This window comes from Astatotilapia calliptera, chromosome 19 (genome assembly GCF_900246225.1).
Source record: "Astatotilapia calliptera chromosome 19, fAstCal1.2, whole genome shotgun sequence".
NCBI classification, from domain to species: domain Eukaryota; kingdom Metazoa; phylum Chordata; class Actinopteri; order Cichliformes; family Cichlidae; genus Astatotilapia; species Astatotilapia calliptera.
The window spans coordinates 3,722,774-3,736,997 of record NC_039320.1 but is presented as its reverse complement, the minus strand read 5'-3'; the positions used below and the strand labels follow the sequence as shown (position 1 = coordinate 3,736,997).

At 41.6% G+C, this 14,224-nt stretch overlaps 1 protein-coding gene across 1 annotated transcript in view; it reads left to right on the top strand.

Moving 5' to 3' along the window:
* The window catches only part of gfra4a (GDNF family receptor alpha 4a), a 160,906-nt gene extending 154,506 nt beyond the window's left edge, over positions 1–6,400 (top strand). Inside the window, exon 8 of the mRNA XM_026152719.1 lies at positions 2,427–6,400. Within this exon, the coding sequence (XP_026008504.1) occupies positions 2,427–2,573 (147 nt within the window). The 3' untranslated portion in view covers positions 2,574–6,400. The remainder of the gene's footprint in view (positions 1–2,426) is intronic.
* Positions 6,401–14,224: the final 7,824 nt, after the last annotated feature.

Below are 14,224 nucleotides of genomic sequence, written 5' to 3'. Positions count from 1 at the left end.
TGAGCAAGCACTTTGGTGACAGTGGGAAGGAAAAACTCCCTTTTAACAGGAAGAAACCTCTGGCTCAGGGAGGGGCGGGGCCATCTGCTGAATGTGGAAGTTTGTGACAGAAAAAGACTGAACAAGTACAAATTATGAACACAGCACAGGTTAGGTTTGCAAAGTTGCATCTGAAGAAACCACAGAGGAGATGTATATACAGCACATCAGGAAAAACACCTTGTGCCATCAGTAAAGCACGGTGGTGGAGTGGGTGTGATTTGGGTTTATTTTGCAGCCGTATAGTAAGACCTGAACTCCTCTGAATGCTAAGGTTAGTTAAATTTATAGCTAAACATTGGTCCAAATTTGGTCATGCAACAAGACAATGACACAGAGCATAGCAGCAAATCTGCAAAAGAATAGCTGAGAAAGAAAAAGATGTTGCAATGTCAAAGACTTCACCCTGTTTGGTGTGCTATTGTGGGAAGTAGCAACGAAGATTAGGCCAAAATCCCTCTGCAATCATGTGGGAGACTGAAAAAGTTATTTGACTGATTCAAGCTGATTTTTGGGGTTTAGTTTTTGTTGAATAAACAGTAACAGTGTCATATGTCCTGTGCTGTTTTTCTTAGATTGTATTCAGACAATTTCAGAACATGCTAAGGACCAGCTGATTTTTATTATGTCCTGATATGTGAAACTTAAAATTGAAGGATATCATGACTGAATCACTGTATGTTTTTTAAAGACTTATGAGTTTAAAAAAGTCTGTAGATACCCATTGTTGTTTTTACATACCAACTGTACAGCACACAAACACAGCAAAATCAGCAGAATGACTTTCCAGCTCTAGAAATCCGACCATCCAAGGATCACATAACTGTGAGGTTTGAGTTGTCGCTGGCTTTGGAGTGTCCAGGATGGTTTTCTTTTCGTGCTGTGTGTACACCATCAGCTTGAACATACAGAAACTGCTTCTTCATTCACACCATTACCAGGTTCTGTAAACCCCATTAACAAAGCCCATACCATGCAGTCATAAAGCAAACAACTACTGAATTCTGTTGGACATAAATTTTAATGTGAACAGCCTGTTTTGCATTAAACATGCACACAGTATTGCAGATTTTAATAATGAGGAGAAATTTATAAATTATGTAATTTACATCAGGGAAAAGAAATTTGTTCCATGCATTATGCTCCAAATGGGAACCCAAAAAAATAATGCTGATAACATAATTGACAGTCTGGCAACAGATATAAATAAACTTGACAAGCTAAGTAGGCCACTTACTTAGTTCCAGGGGAAAAGCTGCAGAAAAATGGCCAAAAACCAAATGATATCTTTTTGCCCCGAGTCCTCTGAACGGTGTGCCCCACATGCAATTGTTTCAACAGTCTGTATCATCCTTTCACCACAGCAGAGCTAACAGTACGGTAAAGAGACTCTGTTGAACATAAACGTTTTGTCACCTGATAGTCGAATGTCAAATGAGGTTTGGATAACATACGACTGACTTGACACCAGTCAAAGTTAATTGAATCTGTAAATTAATTCTGGGCAGCTGCCTCAGAGTCATAACAGCAGATATGACCAAACAATATCCTGTCACATTGTTTTTAAACTGTCAAGCAATACAGCTCCAGTCTGTAGTACCTCACAAATGAGGTACGAGAGGTAGGAGTGGGGGGGAAACACCCATTTCTAATTAAATATTTTGATTGACGCATTTTCATCCTGTTTGTTTGTTTGATTAAATTCTAAATGCTCATTTTCAAGCAGGAAGTTGTGATTTCATTATCCAATTTCTTTTTAATACATAGTTTCATACATATTGGTGACACAGTTTATCTGTTATAAGCTCACTAATGGATGTTGAAAGGTTAAAACTTGTTTAATTTAAATGTAATAGTATTTTACCCCAAGATGAACTATTTGTTTCAGGGTCACGGTGGGGCTTGGATTTAATGTGTGCTGACATAAGGCTGGGTATTCGTGGATCGGGTGCCGAGTATATCACAGGGCTAACGCAGAGAGACAGACACACGCTCACATTTCCACCCACAGCCAATTTAGAATCACCAATCAGCCTAACATGCATGTCTGTGGACTGTGGGAGGAAGCCGGAGGGAACCCACACAAGCTCAAGGAGAATATCAAGAGAATGAAGGGGAAAAAATGATGATGATGATTGAAGAGTTTACTCTGAATACATCTGGAGCCAAAAAAAAGCTTCTCTTGCTGTGAAATTGCATCATGTTGATAAGTGGCTATGTGCTTGGCATTGCTTATCTTATTTTTCAACTGTGGATGCGGAAAATTCGGCCATTATAACCACATAGTTGGTCATAAAATCGCTGAAGATATGTTTCAACAGATTTTGTTGTATTCCTGTTAAACATAAATGGATGTTTCAGACACAGATTTACATGTTTTCTTTCAGGTAAATGAGAACGACAGATTGTGGGACGATGACGGAGACTCCACTCTTCCCTCTCCGGGCCTTTTGGACCACGGAGCTGAGCCCGTCTGCCTCTCCATGCCGCTGCTCAGCCTGGGCTTGCTGTTCCTCCTGCTCTCCAGTCTGTAAGAGGCCTCGGTTTGCTCGGCCTCCAAAGACAAATGTCAAGATCCAAGGGGGAGGGGTTGGGGCACCAGATGAAAAAAACACAACCTAAAAACAGCCATTTTCTATGTGTCACGTGACGGTGAGGGAAAGGGTCAGCCTCGTCTTACCCTACTCCCCTCTCCCTTTCTGTCACAAAAATCACTTAATCTCTATTTGTGAATCATGACTGAGAGCAGATGTGTTGTGCAGCCCACACACTTGCGAAGACCACCTGAGTGTGTACCACTACAGTGCCATGGGAGGGGGGAGGGGCTCAAGAGGAAGTACACAACTCATTTCCTGCTTCACACCTGCCCAAACATAAACTTTTCCACACAACACACACACACACATACAAGCAGACTTCACTTCATCTGAAAATAACATCCAAACGGTGAAAACGAGCGAGATCAGAAGGTGTACAGCAAAAGACACTGATGACCCAGTGCAGGAAAACTCTTAAATATATACAAATGAAACAGCACAATTTCTTTTCTTTTCTTTTGTTCTTGAACATTCCTTGGTGTAAAAGAAAAATACTCAATGTTAAGACTTTTCTCGCAGATGAACTGTGATGACGTGTTACACGAAATTTAAGCTGGAGTGTGTGTGTGTGCGTGTGTGTGTGTGCTCAGCTTCGCTCTTTATTTCTTCGAAACGCACATTTTAAATTTCGAACTGTTGTTTTGCTACCTGGGATGTTAGATGGAAGCACATCGAGTCAAATCGCAGTGAAAATTCTTTGATCGTTGTCGTGCTCCATGTTTCAGGTATGAAGAGTTCATTTCCAAAACAAAGAATATATAAATATATATAAATATATCTAAAATACGAAATTTAAGTTTAAAATTTAACATTCAAAGAAGATAGAAGTGTATTATGTCATCAAACAAGGACCTACTTTAATGTACTTTGTACATGTTTTTTCAAATGGTGGATACCTCACTTTGGAAGGGGACTCTTCATATAGTCATTCATTAAGCTTTAAGTGTGAAGGCCTACAAAATATCTTGGATCTGTTCCTTTTATAGAACTTTAAAAAAGCCACAATCGTGTGAAGTGGAAAGAGGTTGAGACAAGTTTATATTTTTTCAAAAGTAAGTGGACTTTGTTGCAGAAAATGCAGATGTGTATTGACAAGTTTGGGACCATTCATGCTTTGCTGGTAAAGAGGGATACGGTTGGCTTTAGTCGGTGCACATTTGAATGGATGGTTGGATGCATCCGTCTTTGTGGGATGGAAGCAGTAACTCGCCTGCTACCTGCAGGGAATCTACGTTCAGCGTGGGACGGTGAAGAATTTGCACTGTAAAAGCACAGCTCTGCGTGGTGGAGCGGACATGTCTACAGGAGGCGCTCGAGAAATATATTGTGGGGTGTAGGGACAACCTTCAGTACTGCCATAGAATACAGTTTATTCACCTGCATTGCTAAACAATGCTGATTTTTACACAATGAAAATCAGCTGCGATGAGGAAATGATGGACCTAAGAAACTCCAGATAAGGACGTTCTACTGGGCGAATTCTACGAGGACACAAGTGATGCTCATGTCATTTCAGTGTGTTTTAACAGGTGTGGGGAAACAGTTGTACTATCTTAAAGAACCAGTTCACTCAAATCACAAATATTCTCACTCTCAAAAAATCACATAGATATATAGAAGACCGCTTTAGTGAAAATAGTGCAGCCCATTTATGTGCACTTACATGGAAAGCTTAAAGCAGGGAGAGCACACATCCCTGCCCTTCAGGTGTGTAGGTTTGAATAGCCAGAAGGCGGGGAGTAAAGGAGGAGCTGCAGTGGAGGTGTGTTGCAAAGTGGCTTGCAGAGGCACTGCAGCCAGGATTACTAGCTGAGCTCGACTTAGCGGTCTGCCAGAACTAATGCGATGCTCGGTTTTGGTTTTATTTTCGCAGCTTTTAGAAGAGAATACTTACTGGTCGGTTCATTATGGATACCTGTCAAAATCCATTTCAATCCAGTATAAATGCTCTGCGATAGCTCTACTTTTACAAACATGTCTTCATTTTCTGTTTTTCTAGATGTTTTCAAAAACGTTTACTATGAGAGTAAAAGAGGGTGCTGGGTGAAATATACTTTTAAATGTAATGCAGATGATATCTAGTATAGTCTGGCCCTTGGAAGACGTTTTAATTTAAATTACATATAATTGTCATTTAGGGATATTAAGGGAAATGTGTTTATAAGCTAAATACTCCACTGCATTTACCAGCTGGTCGGTATGTTTGCCAGTTGTTTACAGCCGAGCAGTTAGGGTACAAAGACTTTAGAAGGCAGTTTCTGGTAAAGGTCAGCTCAAACAGAAAAGGCTTAAAAGCTCGTGCACAGTCATCAGACATTTCTCTCCCCAATATGCTAAACATTGTGTTGCCGACAGCAGTTTCAGAGAAAGATATAGGTACTCAAACTGTACAACAGTGGATTTATTAATGGTTAAAAAAAACTATTTGCTGCTTTTACTGACTTCTTAAAGATGAACTAGAAGCCAAAAATATCTTATAGATGGGCAGATCTCACAGAGCATGTCAACTGGCGCTTTAGCAGCTTTGGATTCACTGAGAAGAACCCTCCCATGGATTGTGAATAAGCAGTATATAAATGGATTTTGGTAAAGCTGCCCTGCAGCCCTTTCCCTAAAGACAGGTAGTCAAACTGTCAGTGAAGGAGTCCTAGTAATGTAAAGTGTCCTACTGAGGAAGCATTTACTATAACTCAAAAGTTCCTGTTTTAGTGGAATATGATTAACTAAGTATCAGTAAACGTTACATTAACAATTAAGTTAAATTAAAATGTGTTTTTATTGTTCAAATTAGTCAAATGTTTTGTAAAAAAAAAGGCGTATAACTATATATTATATATGCAGAGGCCCCATTAATGAATTCGGTGCAAATGGAGCAACAAACAGAAAATGTATCTGTTTGGTGTTGTTTTAATCTGGGATTATCCACAGTAACTAATGACGACTAACTGCTGATGGAAGGACACATTCCTGTGGAGTTTGCAGAGGATAAAAAGATGTGTGCCCAGTGCTCACGCATGAAATCACTTCTGCATTCAAGTGGTGTGTTTGTTTTGTCGTTTGGGTGAACTGGCGCTTTTGTTTTCACATAAGAAAAATCACCTTCATCTATGTACGTTTCGACACGTCAGCGAGTCCGAGGGCTCCCGTTGGTTTGCACAAAGCCTCTGTCTCATATCATGATGTGTCACCAGCTGAGCGCCCTGTTTTGATTTGTCCTGTGTTTTATCAGTCAGCGTGCATCGCGGTGCCGTGAGGTGACCGACCAACCTGCTCCCTGTTCGTCTGCGCTGGCAGAATCCCTGATGTGACATGTGTCACTTCCAGAAATAAAGATGACATTGTAAATGGAGGTGAATTCTGACCACTTTCTTGTAAAAGGGGGGAAGAGACTTTTTTTCCACCTGTCTAGAAATTTCTGGGTCCCTTGACAAGATGTGACTGTTGACCTCGATCTGAGTTCAGCTCTCTGTATTCCCCCTTAGCATCCAGTTAAAAATCCATGTTTCATCACACACAGGGCGTGATTTGTAAAGATGTTATAGTACAGTGTATATACTACATGGTGAATACCATATATATGATGTCTATAAAATTCATACCTTGAGTAAAAATAAAAAAGGATTTTATCCAAAGTTTTGCTTTTGATATGTCAGAGAAAATCACCAAGGAGTTAATTCTGACATGAAAACTTTACAAAGCACAACTTTGAGCCCAAACTTGAGCATCAGGAAACTTTAATAAATGAGACCCCTGGTGTAAATAAACCTAGAGCAAATTGGTGTTTCTTCTAAACTACTCTATACCTTAAGGCTATAATGCAAGGATGTGTTTGTAAGGCAGCTGAGGTGAGGCACACTGCAGCTGGAAATAGCCACAGAAACACTCGATGCTGTGGTTTTTGGAAAATCAGCAATCCACACACACAAAAAAAGCCTGACAGTAGCCAAATATAACTAGAAATCACCTCACAACTTCTGAAAGTTGCTGTTTGGCTAAAGAAAAAGACTTTAGCCCATCATCCTTCCAAATTGAGACTCCAGCTGCACGTGTGCGCCACCTGTGCTTTGCATATTGCGGCTGTAATTGGCACCGTTCTCCATGTTTTGGGTCAACAGCTATGTGGGACAGACCTCCTGCTGTCCCACATACTGGAGCTGTTAGTTCTGTGGCTGCTGCTGCTGCTGCTGCTAGTGAAGGCTGATAAAAAGCTAAAAATCTGACCACCAACGGGCAGCTAAGTACTGCACGACGTCCTAAACTGACTTCTGAAGTTCAGAAACAAATATCTGCAAGAGTGTTTACTGACTTGTGACACTTTATGGCTACTTAAACTCAACTGTAGAATTATTACATTTAAAGAGATCAAAATAGGCTCAAAACAAACTAAATGCTAAGTGAAGAAACAGATTCTCTTAAATCGGAGGTCAGCAAGCTGTTTTTGTTGCCACTGGACCATAAAATCCATAATGAAATATCAAAATAGTCAAAATCTTGCTTCTGTTGAGGTCACTGATTACTTTAATATACATGGTCAACTCAGTGACTATAAGGTGCTCAGGACCTGTGGCTGCAAAACGAGTCCAAACCATTACTCCTCTCCTACTGTGTTGAAAATTACCGTAGGATGTTTGTGCTGATATGCTGTGTTTTCACCAAATGTGGTGCAATGCATGTTGACCGAACATCTCTACTTTTGAAGTACTTGAGATACTTGAGGTACTTGAAGTAAACGGTGTTGGCAGATTCTTTTTAAAGATGAGAGTGTTTCTCCTTGCCATATTTCAAAAATAAGCCATACTTGAACATGAACTTTAACATGTAACGTGCTAACTGAGGCCTGTAGAGTCTGAGATGTAAGTTTGGGGTTTTTGCAGTTTCTGAGCGTTGCACAGTCTGAGCTCAGGATGAAGATCTAGTGAAGATTGGAGCGTTGTGCTGACGCAAACCTGAATGCTTTAGTCCAGAAATGTGTCAAAACATCTTCTTTTACAGAAGTGCTCACACTTGCTGATAAGCAATTAATCAAGTGCTTTTGATTAGCAGGACCTGGCTGCTACTTACCATTTTAAACCCTATTGAACCAGTAATGTGGAGGCATTGTAGGGAAGAAGGCTTTGAAGGTGGAGAGCTATGTTTATTTCAAATTTTGCAATTTTTCCACATTAAAAAGTTTGTTTACTTGAGGCATGTGCATACGCAGACACTTCCAAACACTTTCAGCATATTAGTTACAAGACAAAGCAGCATCATAAAGACAAACAAGCCCATGATCGATGTGAGCTGCTTCCCACTGGTCACAGAGTTGTTTCTACTCATTTTATGATGACACATTTCTGCTTGTAGCTGCTGTTACGTGTAGGTTTTCCTGTCATATCACAAAGGGCAAGTTTTATCAACCAGACGTCACAGATCTTAGAAACTTCCTCTCATCCACTGTTGCAGACATATTACTTTACTGGCATTTTGCGATACTGGCAACATCTTGGACAAGCTATCATATTAAAGGCCTTTTGTTTGGGAGCTACAGCACATGAGCAAACAGGGATTTTCCTCACATGATGGATTTATTGCAGATTGTTAATGAGTGAAGTCCTTTAACATCACAAGAGGGTGGAGGGGTGGGTATCAGCATCAGCCAGAATCTGACAAGCCAGCATAAAGAAGGAAACTAAAGACGGACCGATGGAAGAAACTTCCCTGAGAAACATTTACTAATTGTCATAATGTGTCAGAACGACACACAAGAAGAAGGGAAAAAAGACGTCTGTGACAGAAAAACACAAATGCAGCATTTCTGAGAATTCCATCTCACCGTGTAACCTTTGTTCAGCAAATTTGAAACACGACGGGAGGATTTTTTTTTCTCTTCCCCCCCCAGACGTTATTGTCCCTGACAGCTCTGCTGAAAAACCAGCCGAATCAAAGCTGAGGAGAGATAATTACATTAGACTGTTTGATGAAAGCAATAAAGTCTGGATGACCCGAAAATGGGCAGACGCATGTAAAGTCTGCAAACAATATCTGCTTACTCGGAATTAGACTCAGATGATGATGAGGAGGAGAGGGAGGAGGAGGAGGAGAGGGGAGGATGGTTTCATAAACAGCATTGCTGTAATGTGAAGGAGGAAAAAAGAAAGAGAGGAAAAAGTCTGGATGATAAAAAGTCTTATTATCATCCAGCTGCTACAGAGCAGAGTGTGCAGCCTGTCATAATGATCAGGATGGATTTAGTCAAAGATTTGGAATCAAAGGACAGCACCTAATCATCTGTTTACACCGTATAGGAGCTCCTCGGGCGGAGAGAGAACATGGTCGGAGCAGGTAGTGAGGAGAGAGAGGTAGGGAAGGAGAGGGAGGGAGGGAGAAGAGAAACAGAGTGAGAGATGAATAGATAGGGGGGCAGAAAGGAGGTGCATTGGAGGATAGAAGAGAGAAAGGAATTAAGTGAGTGGGACTGGGAACATTTAGGACGCGAAAGAGGCAGAAAAGAGAAGGAATAAATAGAAATAAATCAGAGAGGGAACAGCAAAAGAGGACAACGAGAAAAAAAAGGATTAAGAGAGAGGCAACAGAAGACCGAAACAACGAGGAGAACAGACGTGACAGGGATTAAAAACAAGAGTAGGTGAGAGAGAGAAAGAGAGATGGAAAGGTGAGATGACAGGAAGGAAGGTAGTGGGAGGAAGAGGGGGGAGAGTGAGAGAAACTGAAAAGGAGATATAAAAAAAGAGAGAGAGCGAGGAAAGGATTTAAGGGAAGGAAAGATTAGAGAAAAGCAAGAAGAAAGGAGCATCAAAGCGAAGAGGGGTGCCAGGAATCAGGGAAAGAGGAGATATGAGCAGAAGAGTTGAGAAATGACAGATGAACATAAGTGTGTGATGTATGGAGGAAAATAATTAGGAAGGGAAAGAATCAAAGAAAGATGGACAGCAAAAAGGAGGGGAGACAGACATGAGAAGAGAAGGAGAAAGGAAGGGAGGGGAAAGACAAACAAAAAGGGGAAGGATGTGAAAGATGAGACGAGGGATCTGTGTGTGAAAGGGAATATGGGAGGAATGAAAAAAGAGGACAGAGGAGAAGAGAGAGACGAATGGAACTGGGAAAGGAGGGGAAATGGGGAGAAAGATGCAGGGAACGTGGAGATGAAAGAGAAGAAAATGGAAAGGAGGAGTATGGAAAGAAGAAAGGAAAAGAAGGAGAGAGGAAAAAGTTGAGGGATCAAAGACAGAAATAGATGAGAAGAGGAAAGGGACACAAAATAAGGGACATGGGGGGGGGGGGGGGGGGGGGGGGGCAACAGCAAAAAAAAATTTTAAAAATGGGTTAAATGAGAAGAGTGGATGAACAACACATGAGGGGGGAAAGGAAGAAACATGAAGATGGGCCATGACTCAAAAAAGAAAAGAAAACAGATCAGGAAGGAAGTGAAAAGAGGAGAGTGAGAGATGGCAACAAAAGGAGACATGAAGTGAGTGAGAGGGAGGGAGGGAGGGAGGGAGGGAGGGAGTGGCAGACACAGAGATTAAAGGGAGAGAAAGAATAAAGGAGAGATGGAGAAAGACTGGTGATGAATAATTGCTGGTGAGAACACAGCAGCTCAGCGACACTCAGCCTCTCCTGCCGCCGCTTACCTCGAGGGCTCGGCAACATCAACCGCGGCATTAAAAATAGGAGTGATTATTTGAAAACAGGCCCGGGGAAAAGTGTATTTACAAATAATAATTCTCAACATTTGTTTTTGTCTTACTTGAAGCAGCAGATGGGAGGGGTGGATCACAATCTGACAACTGAACGTGGGGGAAACTTTTTGTCTTTCTAAAGCGACACTTTTAACCCACAGACAGACATCGTGACGCCTAAACAAGTAAAACAAGTCAGGACTAGGAACAGTAACAAATCTGTGTTACAATAAGTCGAAGTTTATGGAGCAGAGTGACATGAAAGACTGTTATGATGGATTTTCATTGCAGTTCCAGTTACTACTGCCTGCTTACTTTTGCCACATGAGGCCAGGCAATGCTGTGCACCAGGAGGAACCCAGGACCCACTGCACCAGTGTCAGACTGACACTGGTGCAGTGGGTCCTGGGTTCCTCTGAGGTCTGAGAAGGACTTCACGCCAATACCTACGGGTAGTGTCTAGCACCGCCTTAAAACAGGATGGTTCTTGGGCTCGATTCCACCATGTGTCCAGGATCTTTCTGTGTGAAGTTTCCATGTTTGCACATCTGCATGGGCTCCCTCCCACAGTCCAAAGTCATCTCGTTGTTGGGGTTAGGTTAACTGGTGATTCTAAATTGCTCATAGCGTGAGTGTGAATGCTTGTGTCCCTGTGGCAGGGTCTGTGTCTTGCTACAATAGCTGGGATAGGATCCAGCCCTCCACAACTGTGAACTGAACAAGTGAAAGAGAATGGATGGACCTAATAGCAGTCACCAAACCAGCCATGCTGAACCATGTAGCAGGCAGCTCTGGGTGAACCTGCTCTCACCTGGGAAAAGCAGAGGGGGCCCGTGGGGGCCCTAATTCTTCTATGCTGTGGCAAATGCCAATCGGGCTCACTGTCAAGCCACCAAGTCTGTTTCTGATCATTTTGGAGACATCAGCATCGGTGTCCTGCTGGAGGTCATTTTGTAGCTCATCATGAGTTAAGGACCTTCCAATTTTTTTGTAGTTTATTGCATTTTTTGCAATTTATGTAATTACTATGCACTTAATGCATACATATTATTAAAATATGGGCTTTAATGGTTGTATTGATGTATAGCGATTTGAAATGCTCCCAAAAATGGCACTACAGCATGTAAAAATATAATATGAGCTCTGGCGGCCTTGGTTCTTTACAGGGAGTGCAGAATTATTAGGCAAATGAGTATTTTGTCCACATCATCCTCTTCATGCATGTTGTCTTACTCCAAGCTGTATAGGCTCGAAAGCCTACTACCAATTAAGCATATTAGGTGATGTGCATCTCTGTAATGAGAAGGGGTGTGGTCTAATGACATCAACACCCTATATCAGGTGTGCATAATTATTAGGCAACGTCCTTTCCTTTGGCAAAATGGGTCAAAAGGAGGACTTGACAGGCTCAGAAAAGTCAAAAATAGTGAGATATCTTGCAGAGGGATGCAGCAGTCTCAAAATTGCAAAGCTTCATCGAACAATCAAGCGTTTCATTCAAAATAGTCAACAGGGTCGCAAGAAGCGTGTGGAAAAACCAAGGCGCAAAATAACTGCCCATGAACTGAGAAAAGTCAAGCGTGCAGCTGCCAAGATGCCACTTGCCACCAGTTTGGCCATATTTCAGAGCTGCAACATCACTGGAGTGCCCAAAAGCACAAGGTGTGCAATACTCAGAGACATGGCCAAGGTAAGAAAGGCTGAAAGACGACCACCACTGAACAAGACACACAAGCTGAAACGTCAAGACTGGGCCAAGAAATATCTCAAGACTGGTTTTTCTAAGGTTTTATGGACTGATGAAATGAGAGTGAGTCTTGATGGGCCAGATGGATGGGCCCGTGGCTGGATTGGTAAAGGGCAGAGAGCTCCAGTCCGACTCAGACGCCAGCAAGGTGGAGGTGGAGTACTGGTTTGGGCTGGTATCATCAAAGATGAGCTTGTGGGGCCTTTTTGGGTTGAGGATGGAGTCAAGCTCAACTCCCAGTCCTACTGCCAGTTTCTGGAAGACACCTTCTTCAAGCAGTGGTACAGGAAGAAGTCTGCATCCTTCAAGAAAAACATGATTTCCATGCAGGACAATGCTCCATCACACGCGTCCAAGTACTCCACAGCGTGGCTGGCAAGAAAGGGTATAAAAGAAGAAAAACTAATGACATGGCCACCTTGTTCACCTGATCTGAACCCCATTGAGAACCTGTGGTCCATCATCAAATGTGAGATTCACAAGGAGGGAAAACAGTACACCTCTCTGAACAGTGTCTGGGAGGCTGTGGTTGCTGCTGCACGCAATGTTGATGGTGAACAGATCAAAACACTGACAGAATCCATGGATGGCAGGCTTTTGAGTGTCCTTGCAAAGAAAGGTGGCTATATTGGTCGCTGATTTGTTTTTGTTTTGTTTTTGAATGTCAGAAATGTATATCTGTGAATGTGGAGATGTTATATTGGTTTCACTGGTAAAAATAAATAATTGAAATGGGTATATATTTGTTTTTTGTTAAGTTGCCTAATAATTATGCACAGTAATAGTCACCTGCACACACAGATATCCCCCTAAAATAGCTAAAACTAAAAACAAACTAAAAACTACTTCCAAAAACATTCAGCTTTGATATTAATGAGTTTTTTGGGTTCATTGAGAACATGGTTGTTGTTCAATAATAAAATTATTCCTCAAAAATACAACTTGCCTAATAATTCTGCACTCCCTATACTAGGTCTTAAAGGGTTAATGTCATTAACAGCAAAGCAGCTGAAACTGATGCTACTTAACTGATCAGATCAATATCCCAGAAGCTCGTCTGACTTGATGCTATGCTATCCTTTATGTATTTATTTTTTATAAGAAAGTAGGAGAAAATCCAAACTGTCAAAGGAAAAAGAATGAAAAAGTGGCGCAGTGGCCTTTAGTTCGCTCTTTCAGCCTTGCTTGGTTCACTCCTGCCGTTTGTATCATAGATTTATTATCACAGCGCGTGCTGTGTTGCTTTGTAATTTCATCTGGAAATGATTGGCGATGCTTGCGGAGAATGTTGGAATATTTCCTGTGATTTAGCAAAGGGACGAGGACTCGTTATCTGGAGAAAAGGTGAGTAAACGCTGTTAAAAGCCGACCGAGTCTCTGCATCATCACAAAGCAGAAGCAGGGAGGAACATACAGCATACTGTACATTACCACTGAGACAGCGCTACAGACACAACCTTTAAAACAAGAATATCTCACTTTAATTTGCGAGAGGATGCGCGAGCTGTGTACTAAAGTTATCTTTCCAGGAAAACGGAACATTCTTGCATGAAAGAAACAAACTGAAGGGAAAAAATGCTCCAAATCCAACCACTTCAGAAAGGACTGATAAATAAATGCATGCTGACAAACACAAATGCACATATGCACATCTTACACGTTATCTAAAAAAAAACCAAAAAAACCCCCTGTTGCATTACAGGCTGAAAAACAGTGAAAAAGTTCCCATCTTTAAATTACTGTGTGTTTGGAATACAGGTTCATCATCCTGTCAGTGGCAGCTCTGCCTCAACAACTGGTCAAGGTGTACTGCCCGTAGGTCATTATCAGTCTGCACTACCACCTCAGAGCCCCCTTTGCCTACAACTAATAGGACAGAGCATGCAACACGCACATTATGTGTCATGCTCAAGTATTTTCAAGCACTGAAATCTGTCCTTTAATTGTAAAGTGATCACTTTATTACCAGGTCTTGTCCCAGCGAGAGCTACATTATGATGCATTTGTGCACCTGAGTAAGTGTTGGAGTCGTTAACAATGCCTGGAGGTATAGCTTGTTTCTCCAACCAAGTTCTTGCCACGATGACTTATGGAGCACATTATTGTTTATTAATAGGAAGCAGACTTCACCCCGATTATTTGGTTTGCACAGGCATGAATGC